At 36.2% G+C, this 18,806-nt stretch overlaps 1 protein-coding gene across 1 annotated transcript in view; it reads left to right on the top strand.

The window, feature by feature from the left end:
• Positions 1–16,991, top strand: part of NUS1 (NUS1 dehydrodolichyl diphosphate synthase subunit) — a 29,424-nt gene extending 12,433 nt beyond the window's left edge. The window contains exons 2-5 of the mRNA XM_057527973.1: positions 3,899–4,024; positions 5,305–5,454; positions 9,333–9,432; positions 13,465–16,991. Coding sequence (XP_057383956.1) covers positions 3,899–4,024; positions 5,305–5,454; positions 9,333–9,432; positions 13,465–13,555 — 467 coding nt within the window. The 3' untranslated portion in view covers positions 13,556–16,991. The remainder of the gene's footprint in view (positions 1–3,898; positions 4,025–5,304; positions 5,455–9,332; positions 9,433–13,464) is intronic.
• Positions 16,992–18,806: the final 1,815 nt, after the last annotated feature.

Raw genomic sequence — 18,806 nt, 5'->3', positions numbered from 1 at the left:
AAGGCAAACAAGATGAATTATGATATGAGAAAAAGACTCTTCCACATATCAATATATTATATTGCCAGAGGAGTTGCCTGTCTCAGTCAAAGGCATTCTTATAACTTGTTGCATTTCTTGTGATGTGAAGTGTGTATGTGTAGACTTTGAATCCTGAAGAAAATTATAAGCTGAGAATATTGCTTATGGGAAATAAGATAAGTACCATGGAGTATAATCAGATTTCTGGATGGGGGTCAAGCTGTGAGGTATCAGGAATTATTTTGCTAGTAATCTATCTTATTTATGCATTTAGCACTTCTCAGAAGCTATACTTTTTAATTTCATGTCTTCATCCAAATCAGCCAAGATAAAGGTTCAGTTTAAAATAACTTTATGGAGGTCTTTATAGAAGGTACTTTGTGCCTCTAATATTTTTTCTTTTTAACAGAATTTCTGCCTGTATGCAATAAGGAAGTGTCTCCTTTTATTGTGAGAGTTTCCTGGAAATTTCTTAAAAATTCCATTCAGTGACATGTCCATTTAGGTTCTGTTGTTGTTAGGTGGCACTCTGTGCACTGATAATTCAGTTTATTAAGTAAACATTGAACTCCTGCTATGTGGAAGGTGCCTTAGGGGGAAAGAAATGAGTAAGGCCCAAGTTCACAAGTAAGGCTACAGTTCAGTGGGGTGGGGGAGAGTTAAGCTGTAACTAATAAAAAGTAGAATATTGGTTTGTTAAGGAGTTTGAGCAAAATGTGGGTATTTGGAGGGAGTGAGGTAAGTCAGAAGAGAAATTGAGCCTGGCTCAATCTGGCTGGGGAACTCAAAGTTTTCTTGAGGGTAAATGACATTTCAGCTGGCCTGTGAAGAATTAGAATTTTATAGGTGTGGGGCTGGGGAGGTAACAAAGGATGAAGGTTGGAGTCACTCCAGGTGTTTGGGGGGGCAGTATAAGGCAGTCTAATTTGCTGGGGATAGAGTACTGTAGAGAAATTGGAAGCTTCAATTATTTCATAAACATACATTATTTCTACCTACCGAGTATGGAAGCATAGGATGGAATGTTAATGCTGATCTGAGCAGTTTGTTCTTGATACATTAAGCATTTTGGGAGCCATTGAAGATAATAAAGTTGGAATGTGCCAGGATTACAGATGTACCCTAGGAAGATCAATCTGGTACTTAATCTAGTGGTCCATGCTAGAAGGGGCAGGAATACCCATTAGAAGGTGGTTCTAATATTACAAAGAAGACTACTGCTTGAAACAGTGGGGACAATGGACAAAGGGAAATGGGTACAGGGAAGCATTGCTGTAGAAGAGTAAATGGTTTAGCATCTTAGTAGGGCACTGGGGGTGGTGGTGATAATGCTGGAGGAGAGAGGATGCCTGGGTGACTGGGCAGGTAGTGATGTCTTTATTAGAAATAGAACAGCAAGAAGAAGGGCTGAGTTTTTTGTTTTTAAACAAAAATATAAACAGCTTTACAGCAGTTACGATTTTAAATCACCTATTGTCCCATCAGCCTTACATATTTACTGTTCTCATATTGCCTATTCTCTTTTAGGCCTTATCCTTAAGTGCATATAAGTTTCACACTTACAGTACTGTTTCTTTCTTTCTTTCTTTTTTTAACCTGATGTAATATACGTGTTTGAGAGCTAGCTTTAAAAGATAAGCTGTAAGCTGCCAAGTTTTAGATTTGTTCATTTTCAGATGCTTACACAACTTCAAGGTGAGATTAGATGTTTGAATGAACTGAAAATGTTAGGAACAAAATGCTGATCCCGTTTTTACTTAAAATTTTAGTATTTTGTTCATCATGGATGTTTTGCATTAATTTTAATTTTTAAATACAGTTATGTAAATATCTTAATTACTGGGTTTTTTGTAAACTACCCTCCACGCAGTCCCCCCAGTTTTGTCTTACTCATATTACCCTGGTCCTGACGCTGAGTGGTATTAAAGTCCCGTGAGTGACTAGAATCAGAGAGGGAGGAGCACATGGACACAAAGAGGGCTGAAATAGGAACTCTGAGGAGTAATCTCCATTTAGAGGTGGAAAGAGGAAAAGGATTCAGTGCAAAGGGGCCATTCAAGGAGCAGATTGGGAGTTGATCCAAGGGAAGATACTCACATGAGCTGGGATGAGGATAGGATTCTGAGAAGGAAACAGGTCTCTGACCTGTCATCGTCTTGCTGCCGACATTTATTGAGTGTCTGTTCTGTGCTTGGCCCTGTGCTAGCCTCTGGTAAGCAAACAGTAAGAGCCCTACCCACGTGGTGCTTATATGACCTCTTTTGAACACCCTTTCCTCATGTCTCTTAATCGCTTTTACAATAACTCCACTTAAATATTCTATCATCACCTGTCTAAAACTAAACTTGTCTTTTCCTTCAAACCAGTTCTGTTTGTAGAATTTCCCTTCTTTTTAAAAATGTTATCATTTTCTGTTATCCAGGATTAAAGTCACGGAATTTTCTCTGTGCACCTCTAATCAAGTCATATTCTTTATTCTCTCAACTCGTCTTTTGTAGTGAATCCTTTTCCACAGCTTTATCAAATTATGTGTGGAATATTGCAGTAGTCTGCTGCCAGGCTTTCTCTATCACCAAAACCCAAACTGTCACCAGGTTGGTTTTCCTAAAGATAAAGATTTCCACACATTTCCACAGGAAATGAGTGGTTACCCATTAGGTAGGCAAAATGAATAAAAATTAGGCCTATTCCCTTGCCCCCTTTCTCAAATCATTTGTACCAGCGGCATTTGTCTGCCTTTTGAGCATTTAGTGCTTTTTTTCTTAAGCATCTTTCACATCTAACTATCCTCTCCATTTTCTTCTCTTTAACTTTCTGAGGTCAGCTCAGCTTAAGTCTTGCTTGTTTTTTTTTATAAAGTGTTTCCCTACTGAAGGAGACTGCTTTCATCCTTGAACTGCTATTACACATATTCAACCAAGTTGCCACTATACAGCATATTCAGCAGATTCTGTGCTATTTTATATATATACTTATTATGTTCTCTCTCCCAGTTAATCTTTGAACTGTTTTAAAGACAGGACTAAGAATACAGAGAAGGAACACTTGATAAAGATCAAAAAGGCAATGGCCACTAGAAAGCTGGCCTCTCTGAAAATAGCCAAATTGTTTTTAATTAGAGCTCTCTATTAGTTTTATACTAAATGTATGTCACATAGTTCCTTCATCTTTCTAAGTGATATGATAATAATTATAGTTTTAATTTTTCTGTGCATGGTTGGAGGATCAGAAACAATTTTATGTAATATATTTTCATGCTTTGAATTTACGAAATTTTGCTTTCTGTACTTTTGTCTATTCTCTACTTTTTACATAATTCATATTATTTCTTCTTACCATAAAAACAAACAAATCAAATTGAGGTAATAGTATTGTGTGCACAGAGTAAATCTGTAGGGGAATTACATTAGGCTGGGAGAGAGGAAGATAGAAGCTTTGGATCACTGCTGCAGTTTATAAGTTCTCTGACAAGTCTCTTTTTTTTTGCCAGTTTTATTGAAAAATAATTGACGTATGTCTGACAAGTCTCTTAATGGTCTTACTGAGACTTGGGTATCAGTTTCTTAATCTGTAAATAAAGGTGTCAAGTAAATAGTTTCTTAAAATTTCTTTCTAGGTCTAAATGTCTCTCATATTCATATTGACACAAAGTTGTTACCCCTGTCCTTTTTTTGACTTTAGCCCAAAGCCAGACTCTTATAATAACAGAGTTTTGTTGTCATGTTTTCCTTTTAGATTCTAGTTTAGGGTTAGTCATCAGTGATTCATTTGGAAATTGTTCAGTTCTGGATCCAGGGTTGTTTTCACAACAAGTATCCGTTAATCATTGAAGGGAGTAAATTAACCTAGTTGGGATTCCCTTTTTTTTCTTTTAAAGGTATTTTCAAAAGAAATAATTCCAGATTGATGGATGAAATTTTAAAACAACAGCAGGAACTCCTGGGCTTAGATTGTTCCAAATACTCACCAGAGTTTGCAAATAGTAATGACAAAGATGATCAAGGTAAGCGTGAGTGTAAAATTGAATATCTAACATATGCAGATATGTTTTGTGTTTCAAGGCAGATTCTGTTACTCATTCATTTACTTATTAATTTTGCCCTGTTAGTCTTTATTATCACCATCTTTAATCATCAGAGTTAGACTTTTCTTTCTTCATCTTGTTAAAAGATAATATTTAGAAAAAGATAAAATCATGACTCATGGATATTAAAAAATAAACACATGTTAAAGATTTTATTTACCTCAAACAACCAGGAGCCAGGTAGATTTTACAGCCAATTCAAAGAGAATCCAAAGAATGGAGATATTTATAGATCAGAAATATTGAAATAAATACGTGAATAGAGGCAAAACTTGTTTTTCAATGGGATTAGAATGAACATAATTGAACCTCTACCAGGCAAAGAATTGCATAAACAAGAATTGGGCATTGGGACTTCACTGGTGGTGCAGTGGTTAAGAATCTGCCTGCCAGTGCAGGGGGACATGGGTTCGAGCGCTGGTCCGGGAAGATCGCACGTGCTGCGGAGCAACTAAGCCCGTGCGCCACTACTACTGAAGCCCCCGCGGCTAGAGCCCATGCTCCACAACAAGAGAAGCCACCGCAATGAGAAGCCCGCCTAGTGCAATGAAGAGTAGCCCCCACTCGCCGCAACTAGAGAAAGCCCACGCACAGCAACGAAGACCCAATGCAGCCAAAAATTAATTAATTAATTAATTAAAAAAAGAAAAAAAAGAATTGGGCATTGCTATCAGTTACCTAGAATCCTGTCAATTGTAAAACACCTCCACAGAATCAGAATTTGATAAGGTGGATGTGTGTGCTATAGACAATTCATATTCTATTGAAGCACATTTTTTTCCTACAGTCTTCATTTTTGTCTTCTGTGTTATTGCTAACTGTACTATAATTGTAGATGACATTTTGAGTAGGAAATTGTAACTTACCCTATAATTAAAATTTCTGTTTTCTAGAGGATTTATTCACAGATACAAGGTCATTCTGAGCACTTTGAAAAGAAGGCTGTATGTAACTATATACACAAATGTTATATATTGGTTCTATCAGAGGAGGGTAGCCAGGTATGTTTTGATATTGAAATTGAAGGGCTTAAAAGATTCTTGTTTACTATAAGAACTGTACTTTTAGTCTGAGCTTAATATTTCTTAATATCATGGGTTGTAGACCCATGACAAATGAAAATGTACATAGTCCTTAAGTTATTTTGAAATATATCTGGAAGAGGGTATTTTTTAAAATATCTTGTTTTTTTTCTCCAGTTTTAAATTGCCAATCAGCAGTGAAGGTGCTGTCCCCAGAAGATGGAAAAGCAGATATTGTGAGAGCTGCTCAAGACTTCTGCCAGTTAGTAGCTCAGCAGCAAAAGAAATGCACAGATTTGGATGTAGATATGTTAGACAGTTTACTTAGTAAGTCATATATGTTTGTTCTTAGTTTTGTCCCACAAGGATACAGTATGAAGGAGACTAAGTTCCATTTTATTGTTGTTGTCATTATACTTATTATGTTTTTGAAGTTTAGAGACACACATGTGAAAATAGTTTTGAGATAATGAAATTTGTAGTCCCCTCACTTGCATGAGGAATTATTGGTAAAAGAGAGGATCTAAAAGGATTTGGGGGGAAGTGATGAATATTCTTAAAAATAGGTCTTCTGCTTCTGCCTCCCTCTTTTAAAATTTATTTTGATTTATCTTTTTCAGTTTTATTGAGATATAATTGACATACAGTGTTCCTCTTTCTTTTTAGTTTGAACTCTCTTGAATATTAAGTTTGAACTTAATAGCTATTTAGGAAACAATCCCAAGAATATAATACTGCTATCATCCGTGACTCCTTTTTAAGTATTCCTTCTATTATGTTATACCAACTATACCACTATATTTGTCACGTTATACCAAGTGTAACATTATATTTTATATATTTTTCTTCAATTGTTTATAAAAGCCTTTAGTTTACTTATTCTCTCTAAAGTTCCCTAGGAACTTTTTGCCTTAACTTTATGGTCTTTTTTGCTTATTAGCATTATCCTTGATCCTTTTGAAGAAAGGCAATATTTCTAACAAATTCATGTCTGTTGATAGCTTCTATAGCCATACAATTTCAGACATATTTTTCATTCATTCACATAGATTCTCCTTTTACCTTACTTATTAATCATCCATTTTCTAATTCTCAGTCATTTATTTAACTCTCAGTTCTTTGTTTCTTTTGCTTTGACATGTCCATTACAGAGCACAGTCCCTCTCTGGCCTCTTGGTCTCACTAACTCCCTACTTTAATTGACTATTCACTTCTTACCCTACTTTCCTATTCTCTGCTCTGTCATTGCCTAACTATTCAGGCTGAATGAATAGGCTTCAAGTAAACCATTGTAGGGGTTCTCGAGGCAGAGGTTACTGGGGTGTTGACTGTTTCCTGGATCCTGTAAGGCCCCAACCAGAGAGTAGTTTTGAGGATGTCCTAAAAGTGATGCAGGGACCAAAGAAAGGTAGTCCTTCAGATAGCCTTTGGAGGCCATGTATTGACTGCAGGGGTTTTAGACCCATGATAAATGAAAATGTACATAATCCTTAAGTTAACTCATTAATCTGACAGAAGCAAACCCTCTGAATATTGTCACCCCCAAGAGTTCCCTTGTGACTGCAGTTAATCTCCACTCCTATTGCCAATATGAAGCAACTGCTTTGTTTTCTTCTAGAATTTTTATAGCTTTAGCTATTACATTTAAATCTAATCCATTTTAACTTAATTTTTGTGCATGGTGTGAGGTAAGGGATACCAGTTATTTATCCACCACCACTTGTTGAAAAGACTGTGTTTTCCCCCTTTAATTACTGTGGCTCCTTTATTGAAAATCAGTTTTTCATGAATCTGTGAGTTTTTTTCTGGACTTTCTATTCTATTCCATTGGTCTATATGTCTGTCCTTAAAATGCTGCAGTGTCTTGATTACTATAGCCTACCATAATAAACTTTGAAATTCAAGCAGTGTAAATCTCTCAACTTTGATTTTCTTTTTCAAAGTTTTAGCTATTCAGGGTCCTTTACATCTTCATATACATTTTAAGATGAGTTTGTCAATTTAAAAAAACAAACTCTGTTTTAATAGGGATTGAGTTGAATCTGTAGCTCAATTTGGGGAGAATTGCCATCTTCACAATCTTCACTATGTTCATCTTCTGATCCATGAACATAGTATATCTCTCCATTTATTTGAGTCCTAATTTTCCTCATAACAGTGTTTTATAATTTCAGGGTATAGAGTTCTACTTGTTTCAGTTTATTCCTAAGACTTTTATTCTTTTTGATGCTACTGTTAATGAGATTTTTTCTTAACTTTATTTTCAGATTGTTTGTTGATAATATATGGAAAGACAGGTTGGTTTTTTTTAATACTGATTTTGTATCCTGCTTTGCTGAAATTCACTTAGTAGTTCTAGTAGTTGTTTTTGTAGAGTCTTAGAATTTTCTAAATACAGGATCATATTGTCTATAAATAAAGATGACTACTGCTGTCTCTGCTCGGTTTTTCTATTTTTAATTTTATTCTTTAGTCTGGCATTCTGTGTCTGCATAGTTTAATGTGTCAGACAGTGGTTCGCACACTGGTTGTGCTCAAACACCTTAAATTTGTAAGGCTTCCAAGATCTTTGTGTGATGTTGGAGGGTGCATTCAAGTCAGTTCTCAGGTCTCCTTGGCTGTACCTTTCACTGGACTTTCTTGCCACCCTGTCCTGTCTGCCCTCCTTCTTCCCTTGCATGTGGTATTTTCCTAGTCAGCCTGGATATATGGAGAGCTTATATGAACCAGTGTTTCCAGCATCTCCCTGTTAAATTTCTGTCCATTGTTCTGCTTGCCCTAATGGTGGGCTACAACCTCGGGGTAACAAAGCTGTGGGTTTTCCTCATTTGTTTCCTTTTGAGTCCATAGGTTTTCACCATTGCTCCCTCCCTCCTGCCCACAACCTCCAAATTGAGTCCATATATTTTGGCTACAAGCAGCAAATCTGCTAGCTTTTGCTGTCAGTCCCCTGCTGGTAAAACTACTGTTTCCTTCAGTTGATGGAGATAGAGACATGGGGGTTGGGGGCATTCCCAGGCAGGAAGACCAAAAGACCTACAGTTCTTAGCTGAAGCTCTAGCTGGTGTTTTGTTTTTTTAAAGAATAATCATCTGCTCTGGTTAATATCCAGTGCTCTTAAGTGATTGGTTTTGTCCTGTTTAATACATGTTATTTTTGGAGAGGATTCGTCACCCTCTTCACACCACTATTAGCCAGAAGTCCCTTCTTGCCTTTTCTTTGTGTGTGTGTGTACTAAGGAGGATTTGCTTTTTTAGCAGGAAGAAGAATATGTGTTCTACTTAGTCTGTTCACTCTGCCAACATAGGCTTTTAAAGAGACTTTGTTATGGAAATAATTCTTTATTACTGCTGAAGGGACCTGTCTAATCCAGTCTCCTTATTTAACAAATGAGGAACTAAGCCCTGGAGAGACTGTGTGACCAGAAAGTTAGTGGCTGAACTGAGGTTATTAGAAGCTGTTAAAACCTGGGTCTCTTGGATTAAAGCATCTTTCCTGTTATACCAGTGATTCTTTATTTTAAGATTTATTTTACTTTATTTTTAAGCAGTTGAAATATTTCTATCCCATTTTTCTCTCAAGCCAGATCTCATATGGAAACCAGTCTGTGAAGCAAAAAATGGCCAGACCTTGGTTGAGGCAGGTGTACAGTCTCCTTTTCCCCTCCTAGGGAGCTTGGGCTCTGGGGAATACTGAGAACATTTGTACTATATAGCTAGACGTTGGTCTTTCTGGAGTTGGTCTTGCTCTGTAAAATCAGAGCATGGGGAAGGAAGGAGAGTAGATAACTTTGTAAGTTGCTTTTCATCTCTGAAGTTATTTAGTTCTGTGGCCAGAATAAGTATTAAGTCCTTAAAGCAGTGAGGGTCCCAGGATGCGAAGAGAACACTTAGGTTGAGTCTTGAAAGATAGATGGGATTTAGGGGCTACTGGTAGGGTTTAGGGTGGGAGTTGGGTTACCTCTCCTTATCAGGTAATCAATCCAGTTAAATGGCCTTTAGAGAAAACTTCCACATTTGGAAATAACATAGATATAAAAGTATATGTTGGGCCGTGGAATAGGGGTATGGAAACATACAAATAAAGCTTCTGAAGAGAACAGATACGTAAAGCATAAGAAACCAATTTGATGAACGGATTTTGCCATTGGTCGTTTTTTGGTAAGCAACGTGTATTAAGTTCATGTGTCTTTTTATCTTTCCAAGGTTCAAATGGTTTCCCTGATCCTGATTTAGTATTGAAGTTTGGTCCTGTGGGCAGCACACTAGGCTTTCTTCCCTGGCACATCAGGTTGACTGAGATTGTGTAAGTAATTAAAAGTGTACTGACTTTGGTTCGATCCAGCAAGAGTTTCTTGAACCCAGCACCGTGCTAGATGTGGTGGGAATTCCCAAAGAATTATAAGACTGGATCCTTTCCCGCAGGTATTTGGCAGTATCAGTGGTAAAATAAAAACCTGTGTCAGTGACGCAGACACAAGAGAGTGTATGGTTGTGCAAATGTTTGGTATTGAAACTAATCATCGTAGGAGATCAGGAGTGAGAGAGAATGCTGTGGGCCAGAGTTGTTGATTCCACAGAAAAGATGTGACTTGATCCAGGGTATATAAAATGGGTAGAATTTTTGTAATTAAAGAAAAGGTGGGAAGTGTAGGGGGTGAGCAAGGAAAAAAAAAAAAAAAAGAAAGAAAAGCTGTGTGGGAGGGGCAGGGCGTGAACATCACGTTTGAAAGAAATAGGGAACTGGCCACACCAGCGCAGAGAGTTAGTGTTAGATAGCAGTATAAGGTGAGATCAAATTGTTTGGGGGTGTTGACATTGGGAATGCTTTAAATATCAGCATAAGGAATGCGTATAATTGTTTAGAGAGGCTGTAGGAAATTGATGAACCTGTGGATAATGTGGGAATGGTGATTCTGGAAGATTTGTTGGGCAACTATGTACTAGAGTAGATTGGGTTTGGGCAAGGGTGAGGTAAAAAGACAAGTGACGAGGCCATGCCTATAATTTATGGGAGAATACATTGATGAGAATGTAACTGCTTATTTGGCAAACTTTTTGTATAAAGGGCCAGAGGGTAAATATTTTAGGCCTTGGGGGCTACATAGTCTCTTGGAACTGCTCTTCTCTGTTACCACTAAACACTTGCTAGTATAGCTAAACAAGCATGGACAGTATGTCAACAAATGTGTGTGACTGTGTTCTAATCAAACCTTGTTTACAAAAACAGGTGGCAGGCTCCTGGGCTGTAATTGCAGACCCCTGATTTAAAATAAAGGAGAGACTTAGGAGCCTTAGAATATATTTAAATTCTGAGTCTTAGGAGGAATATACTACAAATTTTCTTTCTCATGAGAACTAATTACCAAGCATACTTGCAGGCCTAGCACTTTACTATCAATTAATTGCAGTAAAAACTAGAGTAGAAATGAAGTGATTCCTAAGTTCTTAAGCCTAAGTGACTGGGTGAATTATGGTGTTATTGAGACAAATGGGAACGTCAAGGGACCATTGATTTTGAAGGGAAGATGTTGAATTCAGGAATAAGAAGAGTTTGAGGCCAGAGTCTGTTTATATGGAAATACTTAAGAGGGCAGATGAAGGTGTAGAATTGGTGCTTGGATGAGAAGTCAAGGCTAAGAATGGATCTTTGGGAGTTGTCAGTACCTAGGAAGTAGAAGTAGTTGAACCTGTGAGAACAGAGGACTTCCCTAATGTGTTCATAGAAGAGAACAGTACCAAGGGGTCCAGTATGAAATGCTTCAAGCTGGGGGCAGGAGGGAGACGAAAAGAACACGTAGCATGTTAGAGTCAGAAAGGGCTGTAGGTCGTCTGGTACTGCCTCCTCATTTCATAGGCCAGGAAAATGGGGAAGAGACATTACTCAAGCTTGTAATAAAGTGGAATTAGAACCCAAATCTCCAAACTCTGGGTTTCCTTATGGTGATATGTGTTTCTCTTATCTCTTCCTCCCCGCCCCCCCACCCCCAAGGGTTTTCCAAGTCATTTCAGATGCCTTTCAGGTGGGCTCTAAGAAAGGTAGCAGTGATATTTTGTGAGGTTGGGAGTGGTTTGGTAGGAAGAGTATGTCTTAGAACATAGATCTTGGTTTGACTCTTGGCTATGCAGCTTGGTAACATGACTTTGGAAAGCTATTGAAACTTCTCTATATTTGTAAAATGGGCATTTTAATTCAGAGTTGAGGATTTAAATCTGATCATGGGCATCAGATCCTGGCACATAACAGGCTTTCCCACAGATCTTTGTACATATGTCTATTATAGCTGTATAATGTTATTTTGAGGTTTGCTCTATATTTGTCTACTGTCCACCAGACTGTAAGCACCGTGATGACAGGAAAGGTGTCTTAATCACAATGTAGAGAAGAAGACTGGAGCCCTGATGGGACAGACCAGGAAATAGCAAGACTGCTTCTGAGTCACTGAGGGGTAGTGACACTAAGTGCTTCTTGAGGAGTGACAGGAGATGAGGCTGTTGATAAAGGGGGTAAAATGAAGACAACCTAGGAAAGTGGGTAGTTTGAAGAAGACATTGGAAGCAAGCTTTAGCAAAAAGAAAGTCGTTACGTTTGTCCTTGAATATCATTTCAGTAGAGTGAATAAGATAAAAGATTGATAGCAGAGATTATTAAGAGATAAAGAAATGGAGGGAAACAGGAGGCTTATTTCAGAATTCTTAACAGTAAGAGGAAGGATAAAGATTATATGTCAGTTATATCTCAGTAAACCTGGCGAGGGAAGAAAAGGAAGGATAATGAAAACATAGCTGAAGAGAACCACAGGGTCAGGCAGGAGTTCATTATGGTAGGTTTGTTTAGTCCTTTTCTTATGTGCATGTGACTGTAGAATTCTGAATGTGAGTCTTGTAATCTGACTGGATTTTGGCTCTGATACTGTTTGAAATGTCCAAAACATCAAAGTAAAGCTATATAAATTAGAGATTTTTTTTTTTAATGTTAATTATTGAAAATTATTTTAAGTCTTTAAAATACTTAAGGGGAAACCCTCTGGCTGTATATTCACTTTGTCTTAAAAGTGCTTGTCTTCACATTGTAGTTGCCCCCTTGAGCGATCGAAAATGGTGGAGATAAATATTGTTCATTTATTGGTTGCTCACCACATGGCTTCAGTAATCATCATGTGGGGATGCTGTGTTGCTCTGCCAGCATTCAGCCTGACTTTTGTAAACTGTTCAAGTAGCACTGGCTTTACTCTGACAAAGCCGAGTTCTTGAAGTAAATTTGAGTGAGATCCTTTATAAATAGCTCTCCAGTTTTGCATTAATCTGGACTTATGCTTTAATAGGTTCTGAATCTCTCTAGCACTTCATTGTGCCTTCATCTTGGAGGATAAAAGAATATTCCAAAGTATAAAAGTGTCAGAATTGAAAATGGTCTAACATTGCAATGAATTCATTGTAAGTTATGGTCTCTTAGTAATTTTCACTTTATCCTTAGAATTAGAAATATAATGTAAACCAACAAGGACCTACTGTATATATAGCACAGGGAACTCTACCCGAGATTCTGTCATAACCTATATGAGAAAAGAATCTAAAAAAGAATGACTATATATATATGTTTAACTGAATCACGTTGCTATATACCTGAAACTAACACAACACTGTAAATGAACTATACTCCAATAAAATTAAAATACTTTTTAAAAATCCCTTTAAAATCTCAAAAAAAAATGCAAGAAACGTAATGTATAAATTTTTTGTTCGAATGGTCCATAGATCTGTGTGAGCAAAGGGTAAGTCTTATCATCCTAAGTCGATTGCCTTCAGAAAGGCTGAAGTCCAGTGCAGCGTTTATGGTACTTTGCCGCTTCCGTGCTTTCTTTAGTCTTTTGTAGACTCACCTACCAGTTTTAATAAATTTAAATAAATTTCATCAGCAGAATCTTGCCTTGTGTTCTTTAAAAGTAGTATAGAAATTCATGGTTTAGACACAAGTTTTTTCAAAGGAGGGAGATGAGATCTATCAGATGACATTTATGTCTTAGATGCCTGGTGGTGCAAGATTGTTAGGGAGCCTCAAAAATAAAAATTAGAAACTTGGAAATAAAAAAACGTTCTGAATCTCCATCTCACTACAATTTGCTTTTCTCTTCTTGTGAAAGGAGGGATTATTTTTTATTTGAACTGTTTCACAGTGAGTTTAACAATCATTTAGTAGAAATAGTTTGACGTACTCTAGGCTTGTAATTTACTTTCTTCTGTCCTTAATCTTTTTGGTCATTACCCGTCTGGTTCCCCCTCCAAATTACAGCATATCATCTAATTGCTTTTTTTCTCCTTTTATTTTTTTTTTCAGCTCTTTGCCTTCCCACCTGAACATCAGTTACGAGGACTTTTTCTCTGCCCTTTGTCAATATGCAGCCTGTGAACAGCGTCTGGGAAAGTAGTGATCCCTGGTTGTGTAATTTGATTTCAGGCTTTTGGAGAAAAGGACTCAAGTGACTCTGATGTTTACAAAGCACCTATGAAACCCTGTACACATCTAGTTCATAATCCTCATAATTTATCAACAAACACAAAAAAGTGTCTTACTTGAGAGTAAGAGTACATGTGAGTGAGCGTGAGTGTGTGTGTGAGTGTGTGTGTGTGTGCACGCGCGTGCGTGTGCATGCGTGTGTGGAAATAAACTTATAAATGGGGGAAGTATTGGAGGAGGAAATGTGTGGACTTGCACCTTTGAGCAAATAGCAGCGATGTTTTAGGAGCTGAAATTTCAGATTTACAGGCTTCAGCCCCAACTACTTCCCTTTTTTGTGGGGAGAGAAAGGGGTGATTAAAGCTGTTTTGTTGTTGTTTGGGGCGGGTAGGGGAATAACTTTTGTTCAGTCTTTCCAAGTGACCAAACTTTAATTTTTAAGAATAGTATATTGACGTATTAAACGGAAGCATTCTGAGTTTGAGGGATCTCCAGAGGAATGGAGTTCTGTGTTGTTCACATGTTAAAAGTTTGCTCACCTTCGGAGCAGAGGGAATACCTATTTTCAGACATCCGTCCATTTTCATCTCTTTGTTATTGTCAAACAATGTGACTTGAAAATGTCGCTCTGTTGTCTGTGTTCTGGGTTGTGAAGATCACTTGAAAAAGAACTCTTACAACATTGAAATGCAGAATTTAAAAAATTTTAAATATTGTATGAGGCAGTCATAAAAGGTGAAAAGGTTGTAATCTTAAAAGTAAAGGTGAAACTTCCCTGAATAAGGAAAGAAAGTTTTGATCTCCTTTTCTGTTTGGTGGGCAGTGGGCTAGATAGTACCCAAAGCTGGTTTAAAAGATTTCCATTAACTGTGTTTATTTAAATAAGCATTTGAGGGAAATTACCGAGGCAGCTCTTTTCCTCAAAAGTAACCTGTTCCTCTTTGGAATAGCGCATTTAGGACCACGTTAGTACCCAGGATTTTTACTTAATAAATCCTGACGGTGACTTTGTGTAAAAATATGATCTTTAAGTAAGATTGAGGCCTGTGTAGGTAATAAAACATTACCAAAGTCTATAAAAGTAATTTAATTTTGCATGTTCTCTTTCATGGCAGAGAACAGCACTGGTTCTGTTACTTTTTAAATGAAGAAATGATTTTTTGATATGTGTTCAGTTTTTCTTCCCTCACTGCTGATACTTGGACAGAAACCATTATTCTTTATATTTGATGGGCTGTTTTCAGAAGAATCTTATTAACAAGTGCACAATAGTTATCCAAAATTGTATGTTTGAATGGAGTAGTTTAAAAACTAGGTCTCAGAGTCTGAAAAATAGCAAAGAAGACTGGATTTGGAAAGCAAGGTCTGGAATTGCTTGCCAAATTCTGAGGCTACGAAGAATAAATGTTTTGACTTTGGATTCCAAAACCCCATTTATGATTTTAAAAAACACTTGAAATAAAATGATTATAAACTAAATTTTGGTTCAGTGACGTTACTTTGCACATTGTAGTTCTTTTGTACATTGTGAGACTTTTTTTTAAGTCTTAATTTATTGCTAAAAGCTTTGTGTGATACTACAGCATATCTCTAAACTTTACCAGAGAATTTTTTATTTCTGTTCCCCTGTACTGTCATGCATGTTCTATTGAGGCTTTTTGGCCTTAGTTGAAGACTGAATTTTTGCCTTTTATAAACATGTGTCTTTTTTAAACATTCTGGAATATATATGGTTTTAATGAATTAAATTTAATGGGCCCGATTGAAGTGAATGGATTTAATAATATTTGTTGAAATGAAGTTAGTCAAATAAATTACCCACTGGGATATAGCCAAAGCCACTACAGGTTTAATAGTTGAGTCTTTGTATTTTTATTTCTCCTTATATTTCACAGCAGTGTAGTGTTACACATTACAGTAAATCTGTAACCTGTGACCTGAGTCTGTTATAGTCCTAAGTAGGAAGAGACCCTTAAAACAAGTTGCTGAGGATTCTGATTTCAGATATAGGCATTCCAGATCCTTCCCATGAGTTTAACTGCTAGTACAGTCTCCACAATTTGAATGACATCAGTCATTCTGTAATTCCTGCCCAAATCATCTACTAGTTATGCATTATCAGCGGTCCCTTTGCACTCCCAAGAAGAACTGATAAAAACTTTAAAGAAACGTGTTGTTTGTCTTGATGTGTTTAGAAGAATATTGTCTTTAAATTGTTTCTTCTTGACACTGCCCACAATGGAAAAATTATCAAGTTAAACCTACCTGATGGATGGCAGCTTGGAGCTTAGCAAGAGGTTGGAGGGTTTGAATTCCATTCCCAATTCTGGTTGTGTTTTGTTTCTTAACACTGATTACTGTTAGAAAGTTTGAAAGCTGGTTTTGATGTGAATAGCAAATTCTGGTATATTGTGACTAAGGCTTAATAATGCCTGTCTTAAGAGAGGAATGTGTTATAATGGTAATGAACAGTGCCAAATACACTGTACACATCTACAATTTAATCTTTGAATGTATGTTACTTGATTAGTTCCCTCCTGTGTGATGGTACCATGCATAGAGTCAAATCCTTGTGATGTTTTGTATGGCTTTAGACTTTGGCAACATGTAAATAATGTGTAAAGCAAGTTTTTATGATTAAGGAATCAAATTTATTGAATTTTACTATTGAAAGTTGAAATGACATGTATGAACAAAAACAATAAAAGAATATACACTTTTCATGGACTATAGTATTATGTGAATGCTACATTCTAAACATGTAGGGACTGCAAAAATGTAATGAGAAACTCATATGACAAGATAGCAATACTGTTTTTTTGGATGGTAAGTTCTTGATTGAAGTATATTCTCATTTTTACCAGATAAAACATTTGGAATCGTAAAATGTTATTTGCTTTTTGCTAGGTAACAGGTAAAATTCAGCTTTGCCATTGGTAAAATTGTCAAAATTCCACAGTGATTAAAATCTGAACAGTTTTTTACTGAATATGGAATGCCAAGTTGAAAATGTATATGTGTACTCTTTTAAAAAGGAATTTGACGTTCTCGTTAAACCAGGAAATAGGAGGGTAAGAGCTGTGGTTTGTCTTACGTTGCATAGAGTATTCACTTTCTAACTCGAGGATCTAATTATAAGATAGCTGGCTTTTTGTGCATAATTTTTATCTGAAATTGTTTCTCAGAGGTCACCTTTTTAGTTAATAGGAAATGCCTTTAACAAAAGTTAGTGTAGGAAAAGTTCAAGATAGTTTGAAATAAAACCCAGGAAACCAAGAATATGGCCAGCAGTTGTCCAAGAATCCTAGTCGATAGGACATAAACTGCGATAAAATTGGTGGAAAAGGGAAGTGCAAAAAATTTGAGACTTGAATAAAAAATACACATTCATTCTAAAAAAAAAAAAATAGAGAATTCAGAGAAGCAGATGTAAAGGAAAATAACTTCTAATTCCATCGCTCATTGATTACATTTTTGGTGACAATCCTAGAACTTTTTTGTATTTATATTTTGAAACGTGGATCGTACTGTATAATAAAGGTTTAATAAAGAGATTCTTTTTAAACTACAAACCATAAATTGAGTCTTGCGTTCTATTTTGTATTTGGTTATTGTGTCTGGATATAAACAGTTACATCACATGAAAATAAAATGTTTGGAAAAAATTATAGTCCACATTCAGTTGTCCTTAATGAGTATTTAACCTTGGCCCAAATTCTTCAAGTAATTTTATACTCATCTCTCTTGCCTCCATCTTCTAGAGATTCAGGTACTATAAGTTAATTTTAGCATCTGGATTCATATCCAGATGATTGCAAAAAAAATAAAAAGTGTATGTCCTCCCAGGTCAAACTATTTGGATTATCTGCTATTGACCATGTTTACACTTTCCTTCATTAGCATTAATAATTTAACTTGCTTTTATGAGGACAAGAAAAAAAATCTGTCTCAGGAAGGAAAAAGCCTGATCAAAATGATAAAATCAGAATTAGGTGAGTGCTAACAGCATAGTTTTACTTGCACAAAGTATTTAATATTTCCTTTCTGATGATTGATTTCAACTGCTAAATCTTTTATGCATTTGGTTCTGTGAACTATTCCTTTATTTTGATAAGTGTATTTTGCCATGTTATTCCCCAGTAGTAGGTGTACATAACAACTAAGTTTCTTATTTGTACAAAATTTAGTGAAGTAGATGCGTAATGGTAATAGTAACCAACTGTTTTCCCCAGAGAGGAACCTATATTTTAATTAGGTTTCAGATAATTAGAAAATGGAACATAAAAATGTGGAAGTTACTTAACTGGAGATGTTTGGCAGCATTTATCCAATGTAGTTGTACTCAACTGGAGTGATTACGCCGGACAGTGGACATTTGCTAATGTCTGGAGACATTTTTATTTGTTACAACTGGGGGAGGACAGGCCAAGGATGCTGCTAGAAGTGCTGCAATTCATCCGACAGCCTTCAAAACAATTATCCGGCCTCAACTGTCAGTCAGCAGTGCTGAGGCTCAGAGTCTTTGGTCTAGTGTAGTTTATTTGAAGAGGGGTGGTGAGGATGTTGCCTAAAATATGCTATATGGTAATTGTAAAAATAAAAGTTTGTTTAGATTTGACTCTATAGATCATAGTTTAGAGATGAAATGTTATATATGCATATTTTAATTATATGAAATGATATATTAAGTTTTTTCCACTCATAAGTTCTATTTATTATTTTTACATTTATCTTTGGCATTTTGAGATGCCTACCAATTTTCCAAAGCTTGTCAGCTTGTTGCCTGAATTTATTTGAGAGAAAGTAATGTTTTTTGAAAGATAGTAATGTTTTACACTGGTATGATATAAGAAATCTCATGCTTCAAATTACTCATTGTATAAACAAACATCAAGTTAGCAATTTCTTTTATGCATCCTGTAGGTAGTTGATTTCCACATTATATAACCATTTATATTGTTCTTAAAAATTATCTTTAAAATGCTTGTTGTATATACATCCCATGCTTATTTTTGAGATACATCTCCAAGAATAATAACTAAATCATTGTTATATTTCTTTACCTCTTCCTTTTTTAGCCCTCTGAAAGTGACATTGATAGAAGTGGCTTCAGTCTAATGTGATTTTCCCAAATATTACCTGCAATTCAAATAAGTAATTGAGAGTGCTTCTTGTAAAGAGCTTTTGCTTGGCCTGGACCTCAAAGAGGACTTTTCTGAGGG

The sequence above is a fragment of the Balaenoptera acutorostrata genome, chromosome 14 (assembly GCF_949987535.1).
Source record: "Balaenoptera acutorostrata chromosome 14, mBalAcu1.1, whole genome shotgun sequence".
Classification (NCBI taxonomy): domain Eukaryota; kingdom Metazoa; phylum Chordata; class Mammalia; order Artiodactyla; family Balaenopteridae; genus Balaenoptera; species Balaenoptera acutorostrata.
This window is presented reverse-complemented; position numbering and strand designations above follow the sequence as displayed.